The sequence below is a fragment of the Phyllobates terribilis genome, unplaced genomic scaffold (assembly GCF_046119375.1).
Source record: "Phyllobates terribilis strain yellow unplaced genomic scaffold, ASM4611937v1 Scaffold_12__6_contigs__length_324123572, whole genome shotgun sequence".
Classification (NCBI taxonomy): Eukaryota; Metazoa; Chordata; class Amphibia; order Anura; family Dendrobatidae; genus Phyllobates; species Phyllobates terribilis.
In genome coordinates this window covers 126,440,302-126,463,702 of record NW_027362772.1, presented here as the reverse complement: position 1 = coordinate 126,463,702, position 23,401 = coordinate 126,440,302, and the positions used below count along the sequence as shown (strand labels likewise).

Genomic DNA, 23,401 nt, shown 5'->3' with positions numbered 1-23,401 from the left:
CCAACTCCACTATACCAGGAGCAAACAGAAGCTAGTAGACTTTCTCCTCACTGCTGCAGAACTGTGAATGTACACCGATGCAACATCTAGAATGCAGCTTGTGTAGCATTCCAGCTATCTTTCCTTGTATCTGTTATTGCTGATATCAACATAAAAACTGTTCGTTTCATTTTCCTGCATAAATCAAATTCAAGGTCCAAGGTCGGTCAACGAAGATCAAATACAGGAACACAGAGAACAGAGCAAGCGCACACCATTTCAGCTAAGCTACAATTGGCACTAATTGTAGTCAGAGAGCAAGCTAAATAGCCAGGTAATCGTTCGAATAGCAGACACATGGAGGAAACCCCGGCTCTGATTGGACAGCTGAACTGTCACTCAACACACTGACAGCTAAGCATGCCCCAACTTCCGATTGGATGGCTGAGCTGTCCATCACCATACTGACAATTCAGCACCCTCTGTACTAGATTGGGCGGCTGAACGGTCACTCACTGCTTCCATTATGTAAAAAAGAGAGAGAACAGGGCGCAATGGGTGACTCAGTAATAAAATTTGTAGGGGGTTGTGGGAATGGCTACTAACCTTTTGGAGTTGTGCACCTGATGAAGGTGGCCTTGTCCACCGAAACGCGTTGTGTGTTAATAAACCAGTTATTTTAATTTAATTATTGCCCTGTTATTGGTGCTCTGATACCGCTATTCACATTCACTGACTCACTGCTTCCAGACACACCGATAGGTGGAATCGTGACAGCAAGTACACAACCGTCATCTATTGACTAATATGCAGTCTATTATCTAATATCTATTTATTAAAATTTATTGGTATGCATTTTTATTTGTGAAATATGGTGACAGCTAATTTTCACTAAAATTGTATCTAGTCAATTAATGATCAACCTGTTTATTGAGAAGATTCGCTTGAATTAAAGTTTAACCCCTTTCCGACCTTGACAGCAATAGTACGTAGCTGCACCTTGGGCCTATAGGGCAAGCTATGTAGTATTACGTGCGATCTTTAATGTGGTCCCACGACCGAAGTTGCGGTGACCGCATTAAACTTCTTTCCGCCCCCCCCGTTACCACGATTGCTTTGATTGGCTGTTCAATTCTGAACAACCAATCACAGCATTTCTCACTGTTTCCCGCAATCAGATTGCCGGAAACAGTGTTGTGCAACCTAGGATTGGGGCTCCTAAGACATCCTAGGTGGTTGCCTAGAGACCCCAGCCCTCTCTCCAAACAGCTATGATAGGTGCAATCGCTGATCACATCGATCGCACCGCTCATCATAGCGCGACCGCGCAGTGACTGAGCGGTCACGGGGCAGTGGCCGGCTTGTGACCTGCCTGTCACCGTCCCATGACCCCCTGTAGTGTATGTCCAGGCCCCAGCCACCTCTGATTGGAGCAGAGTTGTTGACCACAGGTGACCGGGCGGTCACAGGGTGGTGACCGGCTTGTGAACTGCCTGTCACCACTCCATGACCCCCAGTGATGCTGCCCAGGCCCTATCCATCCCTTATTGGTGCGATTGATGTCATCATCTATCGCACCAATCAGAGTACCTGACCGGGAGGTGACCGGCCTGTGACCTGGCTGTCACCACTTTATCACCCCCCCTGTGACCGCCCTGCAGATCCTCACACTTGGTGAGGATTTCTACAGTGCGGTCAGATCTGATCTGCGCTGTGCTGGGCCTTGTAGTGCCACAGAATTTTCTGTGACACTACAAGACCTTTTTCCTACCTGCTCTGGTCTTCTGGATTTCCTGCTTCAATGTCCTGCTCCAGTCCTGCTGCTGTGTCCTGGATCTCCTGCTCGGGTCTTGAGTCTCCTGCTGCTGTTGGGCTCCTGCTGCCGATCCTGCTACTGACCCTGCTTCTGCTCCTGAGCCTGCTCCTGATGCTGCTGAATTAAAGAACAGAGAAGACTTTGGTAAGTCCATCTCTGATCTCTCCTCATCCACCCCAACCCCCCTTCCCCACTCATTTTACCTTTCCCCCCTCTTTTTTAACCGCCCTCCCCATCCCCTTTTTCTGACACTGAGTTCTGACAGCACTCGCACTTGCTACTTTACACTTTTTTTTCCACTAGCCTTTTTTCTTTTGTAGAGGGGGGTGGCGCTGTCCTATTGTGTGCCGCAGAAGCCTGTGACACCACAATCGCCGCTCCTGCTACAGAAGACATCTGACAGAAGACATCTGACAGGAATCCCACCTTTGTTTTTTTTTTTCTAATTCCTCATCTTCCTCCTCTTCTATTTTCTCCTCCTCTTCCTCCTCAGATGCTGCTGGACCGCCACGCAGTTGCCCCAGGAGAGAAGATGAACCAGCGCCCCCCACTGCTGACCCCGTATGGACCTCGCCCCCCGAAAATTATGAGACACTAATTCCTGATTTCATGGCGGAATCAGGAATCAAGTTTGACACCACCAGCCTCACAGAAACAGACTTTTTCAAAGTCTTTTTCTCTGAGGATTTTGTAAACCTCATGGTGGGCCAAATTTATTTGTACGCTCATCCTGCATATGGGGATGCTGAAGAAGCCAGAACTTCAGCGATCCTGGAGTGTTGACATTTTGTACGACACTCCAGTGTTCCGAATGGTCATGACCCGGAAACTTTTTGAGGCCATCCACAATTTCTTGCATTACAACGATAATGCATGGTGTCCTGCACGCGATGACCCGAACTTTGATCGTCTTTTCAAAGTTCAGCCAATCATTGAGCACTTCAACAAGTTTGCTGAAGTGTACATGCCCCAAAGGGACATCTGCGTGGATGAGTCCTTAATCCAGTTTAAGGGGCGGCTTAGATTCCGGCAGTACCTGCCCAGTAAAAGGTAAAAATACATCCCTAAAAAAAATTGAGTATTTTTACTTTACACCTTGATGGTCTATCTAGTGTAAACAATAAACTCTGCATACTGTCAGTGAAAAGTTTTGGGAAGGACTAAAAATAAAAGAAAATAGTGAGGCACCATAAGTTGAGTGTGTTCACCCCAGGTAGATATCAGTGAGTAGAGTCGGGAAAACTATCTTCCGAGCTTCTGCTATGTCTTTGACATGCATGAGAAGGTCCAGGTAAAATTGTAGTCGTTGTAAATTACAGGATTTGAACATAGCATATCGCTGAGGGAGCCAGATGTTAGTCGGGATTAGTGTTGAGCGATACCTTCCGATATCGGGAAATATCGGATCGGATTGGATCGGACCGATGCCCAAAATATATCGGATATCGCCGATTCCGATACCGAAAACCAATGCAAGTCAATGGGACACAAATATCGGAATGAAAATAAACCCTTTCTTTCCTTGTAGGTTAATTCTACATGAAGGAAAACAACTAAGAATAATGTAGAATGTATTACATGAAAAGCCGGCAATTCAGCAGCGGCATACACCGGTTCCCGACAATTTAGAACAGAAAGTATAGAGCATCACACAAAGTTTAGATAGATAGAAACATGTCAGTCACATATATAAGAAGTACAGTGACAGTGTTGCTTACTGTACTTGTCATTTAGTATTAAAGGATTTATTAAAAAAAAAATAATAGTGTTTTCATGCACCATCTCTTTAAAAAAGCCAGCAATTCAGCATCTGTACCCGACAATTTACAATAGAAAGAATAGAGCATCACACATAGATTAGATACATAGAAACATGTCAGTCACATATATAAGAAGTACAGTGATAGTGTTGATTACTGTACTTGTCATTTAGTGTTAAAATAAAGGATTTATTAAAAAAAAAATTGTCGAGGGGTTCCCCGTAATTTTAGTCTCTAGCGGAGGTTAAGCAGACGGCTGGGGCAGATGTATGACGCCTGGGAAGGGGGTAATACCCACGGAGCTTCCCAGGCTACTAATATCAGCCCCCAGCTGAATACCTAGCCTTTACTAGCTATTAAAATGGGGGACCCCCAAAAAAATGACGTGGGGTCCCCCCTATTTTAATAGCTAGCAAAGGCTAGGCAGACAGCTGGGGGCTGATATTAATAGCCCAGGAAGGGTGCCATGAATATTGGCCCCCTCCCAGGCTAGAAACACCAGCCGTCAGCCACCCCAGAAGTGGCGTATCCATAGGATGCGCCAATTCTGGCACTTAGCCTCGCTCTTCCCACTGCCCTGTAGCGGTGGCAGTGGGGTAATAGGGCTGGGGTTGATGTCAGCTTATAATGCCAGCTGACATCAAGCCCAGGTTAGTAATGGAGAGGTGTCTATAAGACACCCCCATTACTAACCCCATAGTCAAAGTTAAAAAAAACACAAACACCCAGAATAAAGTTCTTTAATTGAAATAAACACACAATTCTTTATTGTTCTAAATTAAACCATACTTACCATCACGCTCATTCCAGCTGAAGCCAATGTCTTCTGCAATAAAAGTAAAATAATAAACCAACATCATCCTTACCTTTCCATGGTTCCCACGACATCTCCAGCTCTGCTGCATTCACATGACAGGCTGGATCGCAGCCGAAAGCTGCCATCCAGCTTGACATGCCGCAGACACTGAGAAGCGCAGGAATGCTTGCGCTCCTCAGTGTCTGGCTGTGACGGCATAAAGATGAGCCGAGGTCATGTCCAATGAACTCGGCTCACCTCATGCATGTCACTGACAGCGTGGGAGAATTCTCCTGCGATTGCAGTGAGCGTGAGAGATTTCTCTTGCTGAAGCGCTGAGCGCAGGAGAATTTTCCCACACTCTCAGTGACGTGCATGAGGTGAGCTCATGTCCAATGTACTCTGCTCACCTCCTGCACGTCGCTGACAGCGTGGGAGAATTCTCTTGCGCTCAGCGCTTGAGCAGGAGGATTCTCCCACGCTGGGATGGCATTGAGATGACAGGTTGGATCGCAGCTGAACGCTGCCATCCAGCTTGTCATCCTTCAGAGACACTGCAGAGTGCAAGCATGCCTGCGCTCTGCAGTGTCTATGAAGGATGGCATGCTGGATGGCAGAGCTCAGCTGCGATCCAGCCTGTCATCTCAATGCCATCCCAGGGTGGGAGAATTCTCCTGCTGAAGTCCTCAGCGCAGGAGAATTTTCCCACGCTGTCATTGACATGCATGAGGTGAGCTGAGTTCATTGGATATGACCTCGGCTCATCTGGATGCCGTCACAGCGAGACACTGAGGAGCGCAAGCATGCCTGCGCTTCTCAGTGTCTGCGGCATGGCAAGCTGGATGGCAGCTTTTGTCTGCTATCCAGCCTGTCATGTCAATGTAGCAGAGCTGGAGCCTTCCTGTTAACCATAGAAAGGTAAGGATGAGGTTACTTTATTATTTTACTTTTATTGCAGAAGACATTGGCTTCAGTTGGAATGGGCGTGATGGTAAGTATGGGTTAATTTAGAGCATTAAAAAATTGTGTGTTTATTTCAATTAAAGGACTTTATTCTGGGTGTTGTGTTTTTTTAAATACTTTACTAGAATTTCATTGCGGTCATGTCTAATATTGGCGTGACCCCATGAATTTCGGGCTTAGGGCGAGCTGATAATGCCAAGCTGGCCCTAACCCCTTCATTTCCCAGTGAGCCACTGCACCAGGGCCCTGGATGAGTTGGGTACGGCGCCAGAAGATGGCGCTTCTATGAACGCTCCATTTTCTGGGGTGGCTACAGACTGCAATTTGCAGCGGGGGGGGGGCCCAGGAAGCTTGGGCCTCCCTGCGCTGTGGATTCCAGCCCCCAGCTGCCTAGATGTACCTGGCTGGACACAAATATAGGGCGAAGCCCCATGTATTTTTTTTTTTATTATTTCATGAAATTCATGAAATAATTAAAAAAAAAGGGCTTCCCTATATTGTTGTGTCTGACCAGGTACAAATAGGCAGCTGGTGGTTGGGGGCAGCCCGTTCCTGCCTGCTGTACCTGGCTGGACACAAAAATAGGGCGAAGGCCACGTCAAATTTTTGGTGAAAAATTCAATAAAATTTAAAAAAAAAACACATTTAGGGACTGCATCTTTATTAACCCCTCCACGTGAGGGGTTAATAAAGATGCAGTCCCTAAATTATTATTTTTTTTTTACACTGTGTGCCGAATTATTAGGCAAATGAGTATTTTGATCACATGATATTTTTTATACATGTTGTCCTACTCCAAGCTGCATAGGCTTGAGAGCCAACTACCAATTAAGTAAATCTGGTGATGTGCATCTCTGTAATGAGGAGGGGTGTTGACTAATGACATCAACACCCTATATAAGGTGTGCTTAATTATTAGGCAACTTCCTTTCTTTTGGCAAAATGGGTCAGAAGATAGATTTGACGGGCTCTGAAAAGTCCAAAATTGTGAGATGTCTTGCAGAGGAATGCAGCAGTCTTGAAATTTCCAAACTTTTGAAGCGTGATCACCGAACAATCAAGCATTTCATGGCAAATAGCCAACACGGTCGCAAGAAGCGTGTTGGCCAAAAAAGGCGCAAAATAACTGCCCATGAATTGAGGAAAATCAAGCGTGAAGCGGTCATGATGCCATTCGCCACCAGTTTTGCCATATTTCTGAGCTGCAACGTTACTGGAGTATCAAAAAGCACAAGGTGTGCGATACTCAGGGATATGGTCACGGTAAGGAAGGCTGAAAAACGACCACATTTGAACAAGAAACATAAGATAAAATGTCAAGAATGGATCAAGAAATATCTTAAGACTGATCTTTCAAAGAATTTATGGACTGATGAAATGAGAGTGATTCTTGATGGGCCAGATGGATGGGCCAGAGGCTGGATCAGTAAAGGGCAGAGAGCTCCACTCCGACTCAGACGCCAGCAAGGTGTAGGTGGGGTACTGGTATGGGCTGGTATCCTCAAAGATGAACTTGTGGGACCTTTTCGGGTTGAGGATGGAGTGAAGCTCAACTCCCAGACCTACTGCCAGTTTCTGGAAGACAACTTCTTCAAGCAGTGGTACAGGAAGAAGTCGGTATCGTTCAAGAAAAACATGATTTTCATGCAGGACAAAGCTCCATCACATGCATCCAACTACTCCACGGCGTAGCTGGCCAGTAAAGGTCTAAAAGAAGAAAAAATAATGACATGGCCCTCTTGTTCACCTGATCTGAACCCCACAGAGAACCTGTGGTCCATCATAAAATGTGAGATCTACAGGGAGGGAAAACAGTACACCTCTCGGAACAATGTCTGGGAGGCTGTGGTGGCTGCTTAACGCAATGTTGATTGAAAACAGATCAAGCAACTGACAGAATCTATGGATGGAAGGCTGTTGAGTGTCATCATAAAGAAATGTGGCTATATTGATCCCTAATTTTTTTGTTTTTTGTTTTTGCATATCAGAAATGTTTATTTCTAAATTTTGTGCACTGATATTGGTTTTCCTGGTGAAAATAAACAAGTGAGGTGGGATTATATTTGGTTTTTATTAACTTGCCTAATAATTCTGCACAGTAATAGTTACGTGCACAAACAGATATCCTCCTAAGATAGCCAAATCTAAAAAAAAACCCACTCCAACTTCCAAAAATATTAAGCTTGGATATTTATGAGTCTTTTGGGTTGATTGAGAACATAGTTGTTGATCAATAATAAAAGTAATCCTCTAAAATACAACTTGCCTAATAATTCGGCACCCAGTGTATTATTTTTAAATTAATCTTTCCCAAAAATGTTGACGTGGGCTTCGCCATATTTTTGTATGCCAGCCAGGTACAACATCCAGGAATGGGCTGCCCCCAACCACCAGATGGCTATTTGTACCTGGCCGGACACAACAATATAAGTAACCCTTTTTTTTATTATTATTTCATGAATTTCATGAAATAATTTAAAAAAAAATACGTGGGGCTTCGCCCTATTTTTGTGTCCAGCCAGGTACAGCAGGCAGGAACGGGCTGCCCCCAACCACCAGCTGCCTATTTGTACCTGGCCGGACACAACAATATAGGGAAGCCCTTTTTTTTTTAATTATTTCATGAATTTCATGAAATAATTAAAAAAAAAAATATGTGGGGCTTCGCCCTATTTTTGTGTCCAGCCAGGTACAACTAGGCAGTTGGGGGCTGGAATCTGCAGCGCAGGGAGGCCCAAGCTTTGTGGCCCCCCCCCACTGCAAATTGCAGTCTGCAGCCTCCCCAGAAAATGGCGCGTTCATAGAAGCGCCATCTTCTGGCGCTGTACCCAACTCATCCAGGGCCCTGGTGCGGTGGCTCACTGGGTAATAAAGGGGTTAGGGCCAGCTTGGCACTATCAGCTGGCCCTAAGCCCGAAATTCATGAGGTCATGCCAATATTAGACATGACCGCCATGAATTTCTAGTAAAGTATTTAAAAAAACACAACACCCAGAATAAAGTCCTTTAATTGAAATAAACACACAATTTTTTAATGTTCTAAATTAAACCATACTCACCATCACGCCCATTCCAGCTGTAGCCAATGTCTTCTGCAATAAAAGTAAAATAATAAAGCAACCTCATCCTTACCTTTCCATGGTTTCCTGGACGGCTCCAGCTCTGCTACATTGACATGACAGGCGGGATCGCAGCCGAAAGCTGCCATCCAGCTTGCCATGCCGCAGACACTGAGAAGCGCAGGCATGCTTGCTCACCTCAGTGTCTCGCTGTGACGGCATAAAGATGAGCCGAGGTCATGTCCAATGAACTCAGCTCACCTCATGCACGTCACTGACAGCGTGGGAGAATTCTCCTGCGCTAAGCACTTCAGCAGGAGAATTCTCCCACGCTGGGATGGCATTGAGATGACAGACTGGATCGCAGGTGAGCGCTGCCATCCAGCATGCCATCCTTCATAGACACTGCAGAGCGCAGGCATGCTTGCGCTCTGCAGTGCTTCTGAAGGATGGCAAGCTGGATGGCAGCGTTCAGCTGCGATCCAACCTCTCATCTCAATGCCATCCCAGCATGGGAGAATTCTCCTGCTCAAGCGCTGAGCGCAGGAGAATTCTCCCATGCTGTCAGTGACGTGCATGAGGTGAGCTGAGTTCATTGGACATGAGCTCACCTCAAGCACGTCACTGACAGCATGGGAAAATTCTCCTGCGCTCAGCGCTTCAGCAGGAGAATTCTCTCACGCTCACTGCAAGCGCAGGAGAATTCTCCCATGCTGTCAGTGACGTGCATGAGGTGAGCTGAGTTCATTGGACATGAACTCGGCTCATCTGGATGCCGTCACAGCCAGACACTGAGGAGCGCAAGCATGCCTGCGCTTCTCAGTGTCTGCGGCATGTCAAGCTGGATGGCAGCTTTCGGCTGCGATCCAGCCTGTCATGTGAATGTAGCAGAGGTGGAGCCATCGTCGGAACCATGGAAAGGTAAGGATGATGTTGGTTTATTATTTTACTTTTATTGCAGAAGACATTGGCTTCAGCTGGAATGGGCGTGATGGTAAGTATGGTTTAATTTAGAACAATAAAGAATTGTGTGTTAATTTCAATTAAAGGTCTTTATTCTGGGTGTTTGCGTTTCATTTTTAACTTTGAATATGGGGCTAATAATGGGGGTGTCTTATAGACGCCTCTCCATTACTAACTTGGGCTTGATGTCAGCTGGTATTATAAGCTGACATCAACCCCAGCCCTATTACCCCACTGCCACCGCTACAGGGCAGTGGGAAGAGCGAGCCTAAGTGCCAGAATTGGGGCATCCTATGGATGCGCCATTTCTGTGGTGGCTGACGGCTGGTGTTTCTAGCCTGGGAGGGGGCCAATATTCATGGCACCCTTCCTGGGCTATTAATATCAGCCCCCAGCTGTCTGCCGAGCCTTTGCTAGCTATTAAAATAGGCGGGACCCCACATCATTTTTTTGGGGGTCCCCCATTTTATTAGCTAGTAAAGGCTAGGTATTCGGCTGGGGGCTGGTATTAGTAGCCTGGGAAGCTCCGTGGGTGTTACCCCCTTCCCAGGCTTCAAACATCTGACCCAGCCGTCTGCTTAACCTCCGCTAGAGACTAAAATTACGGGGAACCCCTCGCCAATTTTTTTTTTAATAAATCCTTTATTTTACACTAAATGACAAGCACAGTAATCAACACTATCACTGTACTTCTTATATATGTGACTGACATGTTTCTATGTATCTAATCTATGTGTGATGCTCTATTCTTTCTACTCTAAATTGTTGGGTACCGATGCCGAATTGCCGGCTTTTTTAAAGAGACGGTGCATGAAAACACTATTATTTTTTTAATAAATCCTTTAACACTAAATGACAAGTACAGTAAGCTGAGCGCTGCCATCCAGCTTGTCATCCTTCAGAGACACTGCAGCGCGCAGGCATTATGGGAACTTCCGATTCCGGTATTCGATATTCTAAAAGTATCGGAACTCAGTATCGGAACTCCGATACCGCGAATATCGGTCGATACCCGATATTTCAGTATCGGATTGCTCAACACTAGTCGGGATACTATCGGGGACATCAGATTTTTTTTTGCTTAATATAGACTTTTTTTGAAGGTGTTATAAAGCAACACATTTCAGGTTGCATAATCTCCTTCTTCCTTTACAAGAGGCAAATTGTGAGTAACAGTACTGGTGACAGGGCAGTGGCGTAGCATGGGAGGAGTGCAATAGATTCAGGCGCAAAAGTCTATGGGGTGCAAAACTTTGTCCTTTAGTTGTCCCACCGCTATTATCAAATGATTGTAGACTGCCACTTCTTGTTCTGGTGCAGTGATTATTTAACCAGTGCTGCTAATGCAGAGCGCAATAGTCATGATGAGTTTGTAATCGGCTGCTGTGCTATTCATAGGCAGCAACCAAAATTGCAAAGCTCAGCATGAACTTTATCTTCTCAGACGCTGCCTATGTAGAGCTCAACGGCCTATAGGAAATTCATGTAGACTGCTTCGGGTTAGGGCTATGGTAATAAAATTGTTACATAAAGAAAAAAAACTAAAATGTAATAACATACAGAACCCCCAAAAATGTTACTTATATCTTTTTATTCTTAAAATGTTTTCTTATTTCAACAAAAAGCTTAAACAATAGGAGGTAAAACTGCAAACTATTGGGCATAAGGATACTGGACTGTTTAGAGAGCGCAAACTACCTGCCTTGTCCTGGATGCAATTATGGAAAAATGTTATCATTCACTCTGTGTCTGAGCTCTGATTTCCCAGCCCGGTGGGCACAATAGTGTCCTTACATTGCACCTGCTGTGCAGAGCTTTTGAATACATGCTGCAGAGATCAAGGCAGCAGGAGAATGTCTTTCATGAATGCGGTCATGTATGGGGATATACCATGTATGAAGGATATGCTGAGAAGCCATCATAAAGTGTGAATAGCTTTGGGGGCCATCAGCTGTATGTCAGGGGACTGTGGGGATGATCATACTGTGTGAAAGGCTGTGTGGGGGCCATTATACTGTGCGGTGGTCTGTGTACAAGGCATTATGGTGTGTTGAGGGATATGTATGGACCAATAAACTGTATGGAGGCAATAAAGCTATGTGGAGAGCTTTGTGTAGGTGATCATACTGTGTGGGGGCTATTGTACTGTTTAGAAGGAATCATACTGTAAGGAGGACTGTGTGGGGGTGGGCAGCTGATTCAGTGGGTGTGATCCTACTGTGTGGGTGGCCATTATACTGTGTGAAGGGCTGTGCAGGGGCCATTATACAGTGTGGAAGCCATTTTTTTACTCACTTGTATAGCTCTTTACAGACATCAGCATCGCCATAGACATCAGTATATCTTTGGTGTGTGGGAGTAAGTCAGACTACCCAGAGGAAGCCCATGGGGAACATACAAAGTCTTTGCAGATGTTGTCCATCGTAGGATTTGAACCCAGGATTCCAGAGCTGCAAAGCAACAGTGTCAAGCACTATACACTGTGTTGCTCATTACACACATTATACTGTGTGGGCGCCATGATACTGTGTGGAGGGCTGTGTGAGGGTGATCATACTGTGTGAAGGGCTGTGGAGGGCAACTGTACTGAGTGGAGAGCTGTATGAGAGCCACCATACTGTGTTTAGGGCTGTGGAGGTGATCATACTGTAAAATAGGCTGTGTGGGGGTCAATTTACTTTATAGGGGCCATTATACTGTGTTGGGGACAGTATGCTGTGAGGAGGGCTGTGCGGGGGTGATTTTACTGTGTGAACGGTCGTGGATGTGAATATACAGTGTGGGGGCCTCATGCTATGTGGGGGTGATTATGCTGTGTGGGGTTCATCGTACTGTTTGGAGTGCTGTGGAGGTGATCAAGCTGTGTGGAGGCCATTTCACTATATTGAGCACTGTAAGTGTGATCATATAGTGGTTGGGTGACTGTTGGGGGTCATCAAACAGGGTTCAAGGACTGTATAGACCATTATACTGTGTTGGATGTCTGTGGAGGTCATCAAATGGTGTTGTGTTAATGGCCTGTGGGATTCATCATATGGTGTTTAGATCTGTGGGATCAATAATTTGGTGTTGTAGGATTGTGGTGACAATCTTACGGTGGTGAGAGACTATGGGAGCTATCACATGGTGTTGGGATACAGTGGCGGCCATAATACGATGTTGGGTGATTGTGGGGGCATCATACTGTGCATATGGAGAAATTCAATGTGGGGTATCATACTGTCTTTGGGGTTCATTTTTGTTGGGTTCATACTTTATGTGAGCAATAATAGTGTTATTGTTGTTCTTGAGAACATTAAGGGGGCTGAATAAGGGCATCATTACTTTGTAAGTGCCAGAATACATGTCCCTCTCCCTATCTGTAAAAGTTCGGAGATACGCCCTTCTGTGACTACGTTAATGCGCTGTGATCACCCATTCATCCCCCCTACAGGGACCCATGATTTCTATGTACGCCCAACCTGCAGCTCTGGAAATAAATGAAGGTAAAGACAAGATATAACAGCAGAACTGGAGCTCTATGTGACAGGAGTACAAGATATGATGCAACAGCAGAGTGAATAACATCTGTACTCACTAATGGTAGTGTGCTGAGGCACAGTGTAGTCTGTTGTTATCATATATGTGTATATATATATCCACTGGGGCTATCTAATGAGGTCAGTAAATGTAATCAAATTATCAGGCCAGCTGCTCAGCATTGCTGTAATCATCATGGGCCCTGTCACTACTGGTCCCATAATTCATTTGGGAGTACAGGAAGCCAAACACCCTGTACCTGTAGGAATATTTTGGCTTAAGTCAGTTGTGGCAGATGCATACAAGACATTTTGTTTGTTTTTTCCATTGCGATCAATGGAATTTATTTCAAACCGCAAGATGCTCTAGGTATGGCATTTCACTGTAGACTTCCCTATAGGATTTCAAATACACTGGAAAAATGCATGTACAAGCATTATAAAATACCACCATAAAACACTTGTAAAAAAAAAACCTTAATTAAAAATACAAATGTACAAATGTCATTTTTTGCAAACATTTAAAAAAAAAACTGGAAAAAAGGTTACGTACATAGTTACATAGTTACATAGTTTATAAGGCCGAAAAAAGACAAGCGTCCATCCAGTTCAGCCTATTTCTTGTGCACTGCAGCTATTCCGCAGCATTGATCCAAGGGAAGGCAAAAAAAACCCATGCGGTATAGGCCAATTTACATCATTGAGGAAAAATTCACTTCCCGACACCAATCTGGCAGTCAGATTAAATCCCTGGATTAATTAACTAAGCATAAGATGTAATTTTATTGTTCTCAAGAAAGGCGTCCAGGCCTCTCTTGAACTCATTAAGTGAGTTGGACATCACCACTTCCTCTTCCAGAGAGTTCCAGAGTCTCACGGCTCTGACCGTAAAGAATCCCCTTCTATGCTGGTGCAGGAACCTCCTTTCCTCCAGACGCATAGTGTGCCGCCTCGTCTTTGTCACCATCCTTGGTATAAACAGGTCATGGGAGAGATCTCTGTACTGCCCCCTGATGTATTTATACATGTTTATGAGGTCTCCCCTAAGCCTTCTCTTTTCCAACGTAAATAGGCCTAATTTTGATAACCTCTCTGGGTATTCTAGTCCCTCCATTCCCTTTATTACCTTAGTCGCCCTCCTTTGTACCCTCTCTAGCTCCAATATGTCTTTCCTGAGCACCGGAGCCCAGAACTGTGCACAATATTCTAAGTGCAGCCTTACCAGCGCTTTATACAGAGGAAGAACAATGTTCTCATCATATGCCCCTATTCCTCTTCTGATGTATGCCATGACTCTATTTGCCTTCGCAGCTGCTGCCTGACACTGGGCACTCCAATTTAATTTGCTATTAACCAAGACGCCGAGGTCCTTCTCCATGTCAGATTTCCCCAACGGTTTCCCATTTAATATGTATGGGTGACTGCTGTTTTTCTTTCCCATGTGCATGACCTTACATTTATCGGCATTGAACCCCATTTGCCATTTTTTGGCCCAACTCCCCAATTTATCTAAATCCTCCTGTAGCTGTGCCCTATCCTCATCTGTATTAACTACTTTACAAAGTTTAGTATCATCTGCAAATATTGCTATTTTACTATGCAACCCTTCCACTAGATCATTAATAAATATATTAAATAATATAGGGCCCAAGACAGACCCTTGAGGCACCCCGCTAGTAACCCTGACACACCCTGAGCTTACTCCATTGATAACCACCACGTAAAGGAATTGAAATCTTGCTTCTGTAACCTCAACAAAAAATAAGGGCTAAGATAGCTCAAGAGAAACTAGGTAAAATAAAAATAAACTTTTTTATTCAGGGACTTCTTTTTCCTTTAATAATAAAGACCTTCATTTAAAAACTGCATTTCGTGGTTACTTGTGTTATCTTTGTCTAATATTTAAATTTGTTTTCTGAACTAAAACATTTAAGTGTGACAAACATGCAAAAGAATAAGAAATCAGGAAGGTGGTAAACACTTTTCACACCACTGTATATGTGTCACCCCAGGCCTGGATGCCACAAATAATAAAGGCTATGTCTGAGAGCAGGAGGGAGGTTCCCTGGTTAGGGACAATTAGCATACAGCACCTCCTGTCCCAGGCCGGTAGGGGGAGCTGGCAGCCCCTATAAAAGCTGGAACTGGGGGCAGGGTTAGGGAGAACTGGACGACCTAGCTCAGGAGTGAGACTAGTCCCAGAAAAGGAGGGACAGTTCAGCTGTAGCTGAGGAGGTCGTGAGGCAGTGGAGGAACTGCTAGCCAGGGACAGAGGCGACGAGAGCCGGTCCTGGCAAAGAATTAATCTAACCGGACATTGGGGTCCGAGGCTGTAAATACTCTAAGTCCAGCAGCAGGGAACCAATCTGCGGGGGATTTCATGTCCTTTGGCCTAAGAAGCCCGGAGGCTCCGGCACAACAGAAGGGACCAGCAAACCCAAGAGAGGCCAGAGGTAAAAGGAGCCCAAGTTGCAAGCCATACGGGTGAGAATACACGGCACGCTCACGGACATGGGCTATTTTACCACTAAAGGGGGAACTAGTCAGAAAGAGCATAGAGAGCACGGTAGGCCTACACCCTCACCCTGACCAGAGGGGCTTCCCGAGTGTTCTCAGACATCCAGGCCCCCTTCTAGCCGGTACTGTTGTTGGGTCAATACCATCTATTATAATAAAGACCCTGAACTGTTTAAGCGGACTCTGCATTCTGACCGTCGCGGACGGAACTATCACCCCCGACATCCACATACACTGCCCTGAGGCTACACTCTTCCCGTGGGGAGTTATCCTATCCCTGTGCCGCACACCAACACCAGCCTCAGTGGTCTGCCTCGCAGCAGCGGTTATCTCTGACTGCAATCCACGAGCGGCGTAGTCGGACATTCATAAATCTATAAATAGACTGCCACAATTTGGTCTGACCACCCTGAGCCACGGGATCGTGTTGCCACTACTACCCCCAGCATCATACAGAAGCCCGGTTCTGGGTGCCCCACGGCCCAGGGGGCGAGTCATATATATATATACTCATCTGCTGATCCCCAAAATCTCCTCCATAGCTTCCATAGCACTGCCCACAGAAATTAAGGAGGCTAAGGCTGTGTGCCCACGATGCGTTTTTTAAGCGTTTCAACAGCGGCAAAAACGCTGCAGAAATGCTTAAAAAACGCATGGTAGAAGGCCTGCCGTGTCCCCCAATGATGATTCGCAAGAGCTGTGCACATGCTGCGGAAATTTCCGCTGCGGATTATCATTGCGGAAAAAAACGCAGCACTACCAATTATTTTGCGGAAGTGCTGCGTTTTTGCCGCCATTGATTTGCATTAGAACGCGCCAATTCCGCAAGACTGCATCTGTACTTGCGTAATTGGCACGTTCTAATGTGCGGATGGTACCCGAGTGTGGAGGAGAGGAGAGTCTCGTCCACCCCCAGGTACCATTAAAAAGCTGTAAAAAAAGAATAAAATAAAAAAATAAATGTATACTTACCTTCTGGCGGCCCGCCCTGCCCTCCTCCTTGCTTCCCGGCACTTTGCGATGGAATGAAGGACCTGCGCTGACGTCAGAGTCATGTGACGGGTCACGCGACGCTGACATCGGCAGGTCCTTCACTCTACCGCTGCCGGCAGCGGGGACCGAGCGAAGCAAGACAGCGCGGGCCATCGGAGGGTAAGTATATATTTATATGGATGTTTGCATGGATTTATATAGTGTGACCGAGTTGTCAAGCACTTTCCAAGTGATGCTAAAATCTCTTGGAAAGCGCTTGACAACCCGCATGAGGAAATGCATGTGAAGAACGCTTCACATCCGCAGGTCCCTGGCAGGAAAAACGCATGTACAATCCGCATGCTTTTTTTTCTGCCAGGGAGATGCAGAAACGCTCAGGAAAAAATCCTGAGCATTTCTGCATCGTGGGCACATAGCCTAACAGGGAACCATGACACTGGTATGAAGGAGTGGCGGGGAATTTGGAGGTGGGTATTTGTGGACCATACTGGGTCTGACTTTAGAAAAAGAAAGATTTAAAGATTCTGAAATTGATAATATAATGAAAATATTATAGTGACAAATATTAATATATAATATTTACCTGATTTGGGAAAGGTTACATTGTAAATGTCATCATCCAAAATTTTAAATTCATTTTCAGCATAAGCAACAGACTCTTCTGAGTGCACCCCTAAGGCGAATCTGGTTCCTTTATATTCAAAATGATTAAAAGCCATTGTATCTGAAAAAAGAACAGATTACAGTTCAGACCGTAGCAAAAGTTTTTTTTTTAAAGGTTTTCATCCTTTAGTTATATATCACTTTCCAGTCATACTCGTTATCTATGAATTTTATCCAGCATTCCCAGAAAATCTTGATGGGTAAAAAAAGCTGCACTTTAATATAACCTCTAAATCACGCACAGAATTGTCAAACTTGATTGATCACTATTTTATCCCCTTCTTTCTATTTTTCTTTTTTTTTCAACTACATTTTTCAACTCTGTGTTCCAAGAGTCTTTTATTATTTTTCTATCTTTTTTCTATTTTTTCCCTGTTGTAGCCAAACAATCACTTGATTTTGTGTAATGTGTTCTGTTTTTGAAAGGGCCATTTAATTTACCATATAATGTACTAAAAATTGGACAAACAACTTTTTGTAGGGTGGATTAGAATGGACAGCACGGTGGCTCACCAACAATGATGTTCCTGATCATATAAATTATGATTATTATTACTATATACAGTGCTGGCCAAAAGTATTGGCACCCCTGCAATTCTGTCAGATAATACTCAGTTTCTTCCTGAAAATGATTGCAATCACAAATTCTTTGGTATTATTCTCTTCATTTAATTTGTCTTCAATGAAAAAAACACAAAAAGAATTGTCCTAAAGCCAAATTGGATATAATTCCACACCAAACCTAAAAAAGGGGGTGGACAAAAGTATTGGCACCCTTTGAAAAATCATGTGATGCTTCTCTAATTCGTGTAATTAAGAGCACCTGTAACTTACCTGTGGCACCTAACAGGTGTTGGCAATAACTAAATCACACTTGCAGCCAGTTAACATGGATTAAAGTTGACTCAACCTCTGTCCTGAGTCCTTGTGTTTACCACATTGAACATGGAGAAAAGAAAGAAGACCAAAGAACTGTCTGAGGACTTGAGAAACCAAATTGTGAGGAAGCATGAGCAATCTCAAGGCTACAAGTCCATCTCCAAAGACCTGAATGTTCCTGTGTCTTCCATGCACAGCGTCATCAAGAAGTTTAAAGCCCATGGCATTGTGGCTAACCTCCCTAGATGTGGACGGAAAAAGAAAAATTGACGAGAGATTTCAACGCAAGATTGTGCGGATGGTGGATAAAGAACCTCGACTAACATCCAAACAAGTTCAAGCTGCCCTGCAGTCCGAGGGTACAACAGTGTCAACCCATACTATCCGTCGGCGTCTGAATGAAAAGGGACTGTATGGTAGGATACCCAGGAAGACTCCACTTCTTACCCCGAGACATAAAAAAGCCAGGCTGGAGTTTGCCAAAACTTACTTGAGAAAGCCTAAAACATTTTGGAAGAATGTTTTCTGGTCATATGAGACAAAAGTAGAGCTTTTTGGGAAAAAGCATCAACATAGAGTGTACAGGAAAAAAAAAGAAGCATTCAAAGAAAAGAACACGGTCCCTACAGTCAAACATGGCGGAGGTTCCCTGATGTTTTGGGGTTGCTTTGCTGCCTCTGGCACTGGACTGCTTGACCGTGTGCATGGCATTATGAAGTCTGAAGACTACCAACAAATTTTTCAGCATAATGTAGGGCCCAGTGTGAGAAAGCTGGGTCTCCCTCAGAGGTCATGGGTCTTCCTGGAGGACAATGACCCAAAACACACTTCCAAAAGCACTATAAAATGGTTTGAGAGAAAGCACTGGAGACTTCTAAGGTGGCCAGCAATGAGTCCAGACCTGAATCCCATAGAACACCTGTGGAGAGATCTCAAAGTGTCAGTTTGGAGAAGGCACCCTTCAAATATCAGGGACCTGGAGCAGTTTGCCAAAGAATGACGGTCTACAATTCCAGCAAAGCATTGTAAGAAACTCATTGATGGTTACCGGAAGCGGTTGTTCACAGTTATTTTGGCTAAAGGTTGTGCAACCAAGTATTAGGCTGAGGGTGCCAATACTTTTGTCTGGCATTGTTTTGGAGTTTTGTGTGAAATGATCAATGATTTGATTTTTGCTTCATTCTCTTTTGTGTTTTTTCCTTGCAAGCAAATTAAATGAAGAGAATAATACCAAAGAATTTGTGATTGCAATCATTTTCAGGAAGAAACTGAGTATTATCTGACAGAATTGCAGGGGTGCCAATACTTTTGGCCAGCACTGTAAACTCAGAATTGCTCCTGGAAGGCAAGATCACCAGAGAGAAACTGAACTAATTTGGACATGTGATGAGGACAAAGCCATTAGAAAAGGAGATGTTACTCAGAAATATCAGTGGTAAAAAAGAATGGGGGAGACCAAATGCCTACTGGCTAGATACCTTCAAGAATGACACAGGAATGAACATCAATCAACTGAAAGAAACTGTGGAAAACAGCACGACGAGAAGTGGCCTACAGAGTAAGCAATGGTCAGAAAAGACAATGGATAGAATCTAGTGTTGAGAGAGCATGCTCGACACTGCTCGGTACTCGCCCGAGCATCACGCTACCCGGGATGTTCGGCGAGCACCGAGCATTTCCGGGTTACTCGGGCGGGAGCTCGGGTCTCAGCCCTGCATGTTTGGCGCTCTTTACAGAGCCAATGAACATGCAGGGATTGCCAGCCAGTCACTGTAATGCCGCAGCCATGTTGTTTGTGGGCATTACAGTGATTGGCTGGCCACACAACGTCACCTCGAGTATTTAAAACCGGGCGCCGCCATCTTGGACACAGTCGCTCCAGATCAGACAGTGTAGGGACAGCGCTGCTGATTTAGGGAGAGATATATCCTGCAAAATAGTTAGTGTAGGGTCTGTAAATGCTGCAGATCAAACAAACAGTCTTTCTCAGGACTAATATCCATCCCAGATATCAGGCAGGCAGGCACGCAAGCAGGCTGTATAGGAGACGCAGTGGTCATACTAGCAAATGCTGCATTACAGTCCTGTGTGCTCCTGTTTGTGAAATTGCTGAACTTAGCTCCAGTTCTCGGGGGCCAGGAAAAATCCTTTTTTTTTCATCTAAATCCTCTTTTTTTTTGTCCCTCACACTGTACAAATACCCGTCTTATTAACCTTTTGGTGCCCCCCCCCCAAAAAAAAAGTGTGTCTCTGATTTTTCAGACACAAATATATCTGTTGAAAATAGTCTGGTGTAGGCTAGAGAAATAGAAGTGTGGTTTTGCAGTTCCACGGTTCAAACCTCTGTATTATCCAGTTTTGGGCCATTTGTATCTAAAAAAAACAGTTTGAGTGTGTCGCTCACTATTCAGCCGCAAATATATATATATAAAAAAGTCAGGTATACACCAGTAAATTATAACTGTGGTTTTGCTGTTCCACGGTAAAAAATCTCTATTATACTGCTTTTGGCATTTTTTGCCGTAAAGAAAAACAGTAGTAGTGTCTCCTGACTGTTCAGACACAAATATATCTGTTGAAAATAGTCTGGTGTAGGCCCGAGAAATACAAGTGTGGTTTTGCAGTTCCACGGGTCAAATCTCTGTATTATCCTGCTGTTTTGCATTTTTTGCTGTAAAGAAAAACAGTAGTGTCTCCTGATTGTTCAGATACAAATATATCTGTTGAAAATAGTCTGGTATACACCAGTAAATCATAACTGTGGTTTTGCAGTTCCACGGTAAAAAAATCTCTATTATCCTGCTTTTGTCATTTTTTGCCATAAAAAAAAAATAATAGTGTCTCCCTGATTTTTCAGACACAAATATATCTGTTAAAAATAGTCTGGTGTAGGCCTGAGAAATACAAGTGTGGTTTTGCAGTTCCACGGGTCAAATCTCTGTATTATCCTGCTTTTTTGCATTTTTTGCTGTAAAGAAAAACAGTAGTGTCTCCTGATTGTTCAGACACAAATATATCTGTTGAAAATAGTCTGGTGTAGGCCCAAGAAATACAAGTGTGGTTTTGAAGTTCCACGGGTCAAATCGCTGTATTATCCTGCTTTTTTGCATTTTTTGCTGTAAAGAAAAACAGTAGTGTCTCCTGATTGTTCAGACACAAATATATCTGTTGAAAATAGTCTGGTATATACCAGTAAATTATAACTGTGGGTTTTGCTCTTCCACGGTAAAAAATCTCTATTATCCTGCTTTTGGCATTTTTTGCCGTAAAGAAAAACAGTAGTAGTGTCTCCTGATTGTTCAGACACAAAAATATCTGTTGAAAATAGTCTGGTATACACCAGTAAATATAACTGTGGTTTTGCAGTTCCACGGGTCAAATCTCTGTATTATCCTGCTTTTGGCATTTTTTGCCGTAAAGAAAAACAGTAGTAGTGTCTCCTGATTGTTCAGACACAAATATATCTGTTGAAAATAGTCTGGTATACACCAGTAAATTATAACTGTGGTTTTGCTGTTCCACGGGTTAAATCTCTGTATTATCCTGCTTATTTGCATTTTTTTGCTGTAAAGAAAAACAGTAGTGTCTCCTGATGGTTCAGACACAAATATATCTGTTGAAAATAGTCTGGTGTAGGCCCGAGAAATACAAGTGTGGTTTTGCTGTTCCACAGGTCAAATCTCTGTATTATCCTGCTTTTTTGCATTTTTTTGCTGTAAAGAAAAACAGTAGTATCTCCTGATTGTTCAGACACAAATATATCTGCTGAAAATAGTCTGGTATACACCAGTAAATTATAACTGTGGTTTTGCAGATCCAATGTAAAAAATCTCTATTATCCTACTTTTGGCATTTTTTGCCGTAAAAAAAAAACTAATAGTGTCTCCCTGATTTTTCAGACACAAATATATCTGTTGAAAATATTCTGGTGTAGGCCCAAGAAATGCAAGTGTGGTTTTGCAGTTCCACGGGTCAAATCTCTGTATTATCCTGCTTTTTTGCATTTTTTGCTGTAAAGAAAAATAGTAGTGTCTCCTGATTGTTCAGACACAAATATATCTGTTGAAAATAGTCTGGTATACACCAGTAAATTATAACTGTGGTTTTGCAGTTCCACGGTAACAAATCTCTATTATCCTACTTTTGGCATTTTTTGCCATAAAAAAAAAAAACTAAGAGTGTCTCCCTGATTTTTCAGACACAAATATATCTGTTGAAAATAGTCTGGTGTAGGCCCAAGAAATACAAGTGTGGTTTTGCAGTTCCACGGGTCAAATCTCTGTATTTTCCTGCTTTTTTGCATTTTTTTGCTGTAAAGAAAAACAGTAGTGTCTCCTGATTGTTCAGACACAAATATATCTGTTGAAAATAGTCTGGTATACACCAGTAAATTATAACTGTGGTTTTGCTGTTCCACGGTAAAAAATCTCTATTATCCTGCTTTTGGCATTTTTTGCCATAAAAAAAAAACTAATAGTGTCTCCCTGATTTTTCAGACACAAATATATCTGTTGAAAATAGTCTGGTGTAGGCCCGAGAAATACAAGTGTGGTTTTGCAGTTCCACGGGTCAAATCTCTGTATTATCCTGCTTTTTTTGCATTTTTTGCTGTAAAGAAAAACAGTAGTGTCTCCTGATTGTTCAGACACAAATATATCTGTTGAAAATAGTCTGGTGTAGGCCCGAGAAATACAAGTGTGGTTTTGCAGTTACACGGGTCAAATCTCTGTATTATCCTGCTTTTTGCATTTTTTGCTGTAAAGAAAAACAGTAGTGTCTCCTGATTGTTCAGACACAAATATATCTGTTGAAAATAGTCTGGTATACACCAGTAAATATAACTGTGGTTTTGCAGTTCCACGGGTCAAATCTCTGTATTATCCTGCTTTTGGCTTTTTTTGCCGTAAAGAAAAACAGTAGTAGTGTCTCCTGATTGTTCAGACACAAATATATCTGTTGAAAATAGTCTGGTATACACCAGTAAATTATAACTGTGGTTTTGCTGTTCCACGGGTTAAATCTCTGTATTATCCTGCTTTTTTGCATTTTTTTCTGTAAAGAAAAACAGTAGTGTCTCCTGATGGTTCAGACACAAATATATCTGTTGAAAATAGTCTGGTGTAGTCCCGAGAAATACAAGTGTGGTTTTGCAGTTCCACGGGTCAAATCTCTGTATTATCCTGCTTTTTTGCATTTTTTTGCTGTAAAGAAAAACAGTAGTATCTCCTGATTGTTCAGACACAAATATATCTGCTAAAAATAGTCTGGTATACACCAGTAAATTATAACTGTGGTTTTGCAGTTCCACGGTAAAAAATCTCTATTATCCTACTTTTGGCATTTTTTGCCGTAAAAAAAAACTAATAGTGTCTCCCTGATTTTTCAGACACAAATATATCTGTTGAAAATATTCTGGTGTAGGCCCAAGAAATGCAAGTGTGGTTTTGCAGTTCCATGGTTCAAATCTCTGTATTATCCTGCTTTTTTGCATTTTT

The 23,401-nt window shown here is 43.4% G+C and overlaps 1 protein-coding gene across 2 annotated transcripts in view; it reads right to left on the bottom strand.

Moving 5' to 3' along the window:
• Positions 1–23,401, bottom strand: part of LOC141172260 (sulfotransferase 2B1-like) — a 187,174-nt gene that overhangs the window by 132,514 nt on the left and 31,259 nt on the right. For both annotated transcript variants that reach the window (XM_073656259.1, XM_073656260.1), the window contains exon 2: positions 16,948–17,088. In XM_073656259.1, coding sequence (XP_073512360.1) covers positions 16,948–17,083 — 136 coding nt within the window. In that variant the 5' untranslated portion in view covers positions 17,084–17,088. The remainder of the gene's footprint in view (positions 1–16,947; positions 17,089–23,401) is intronic.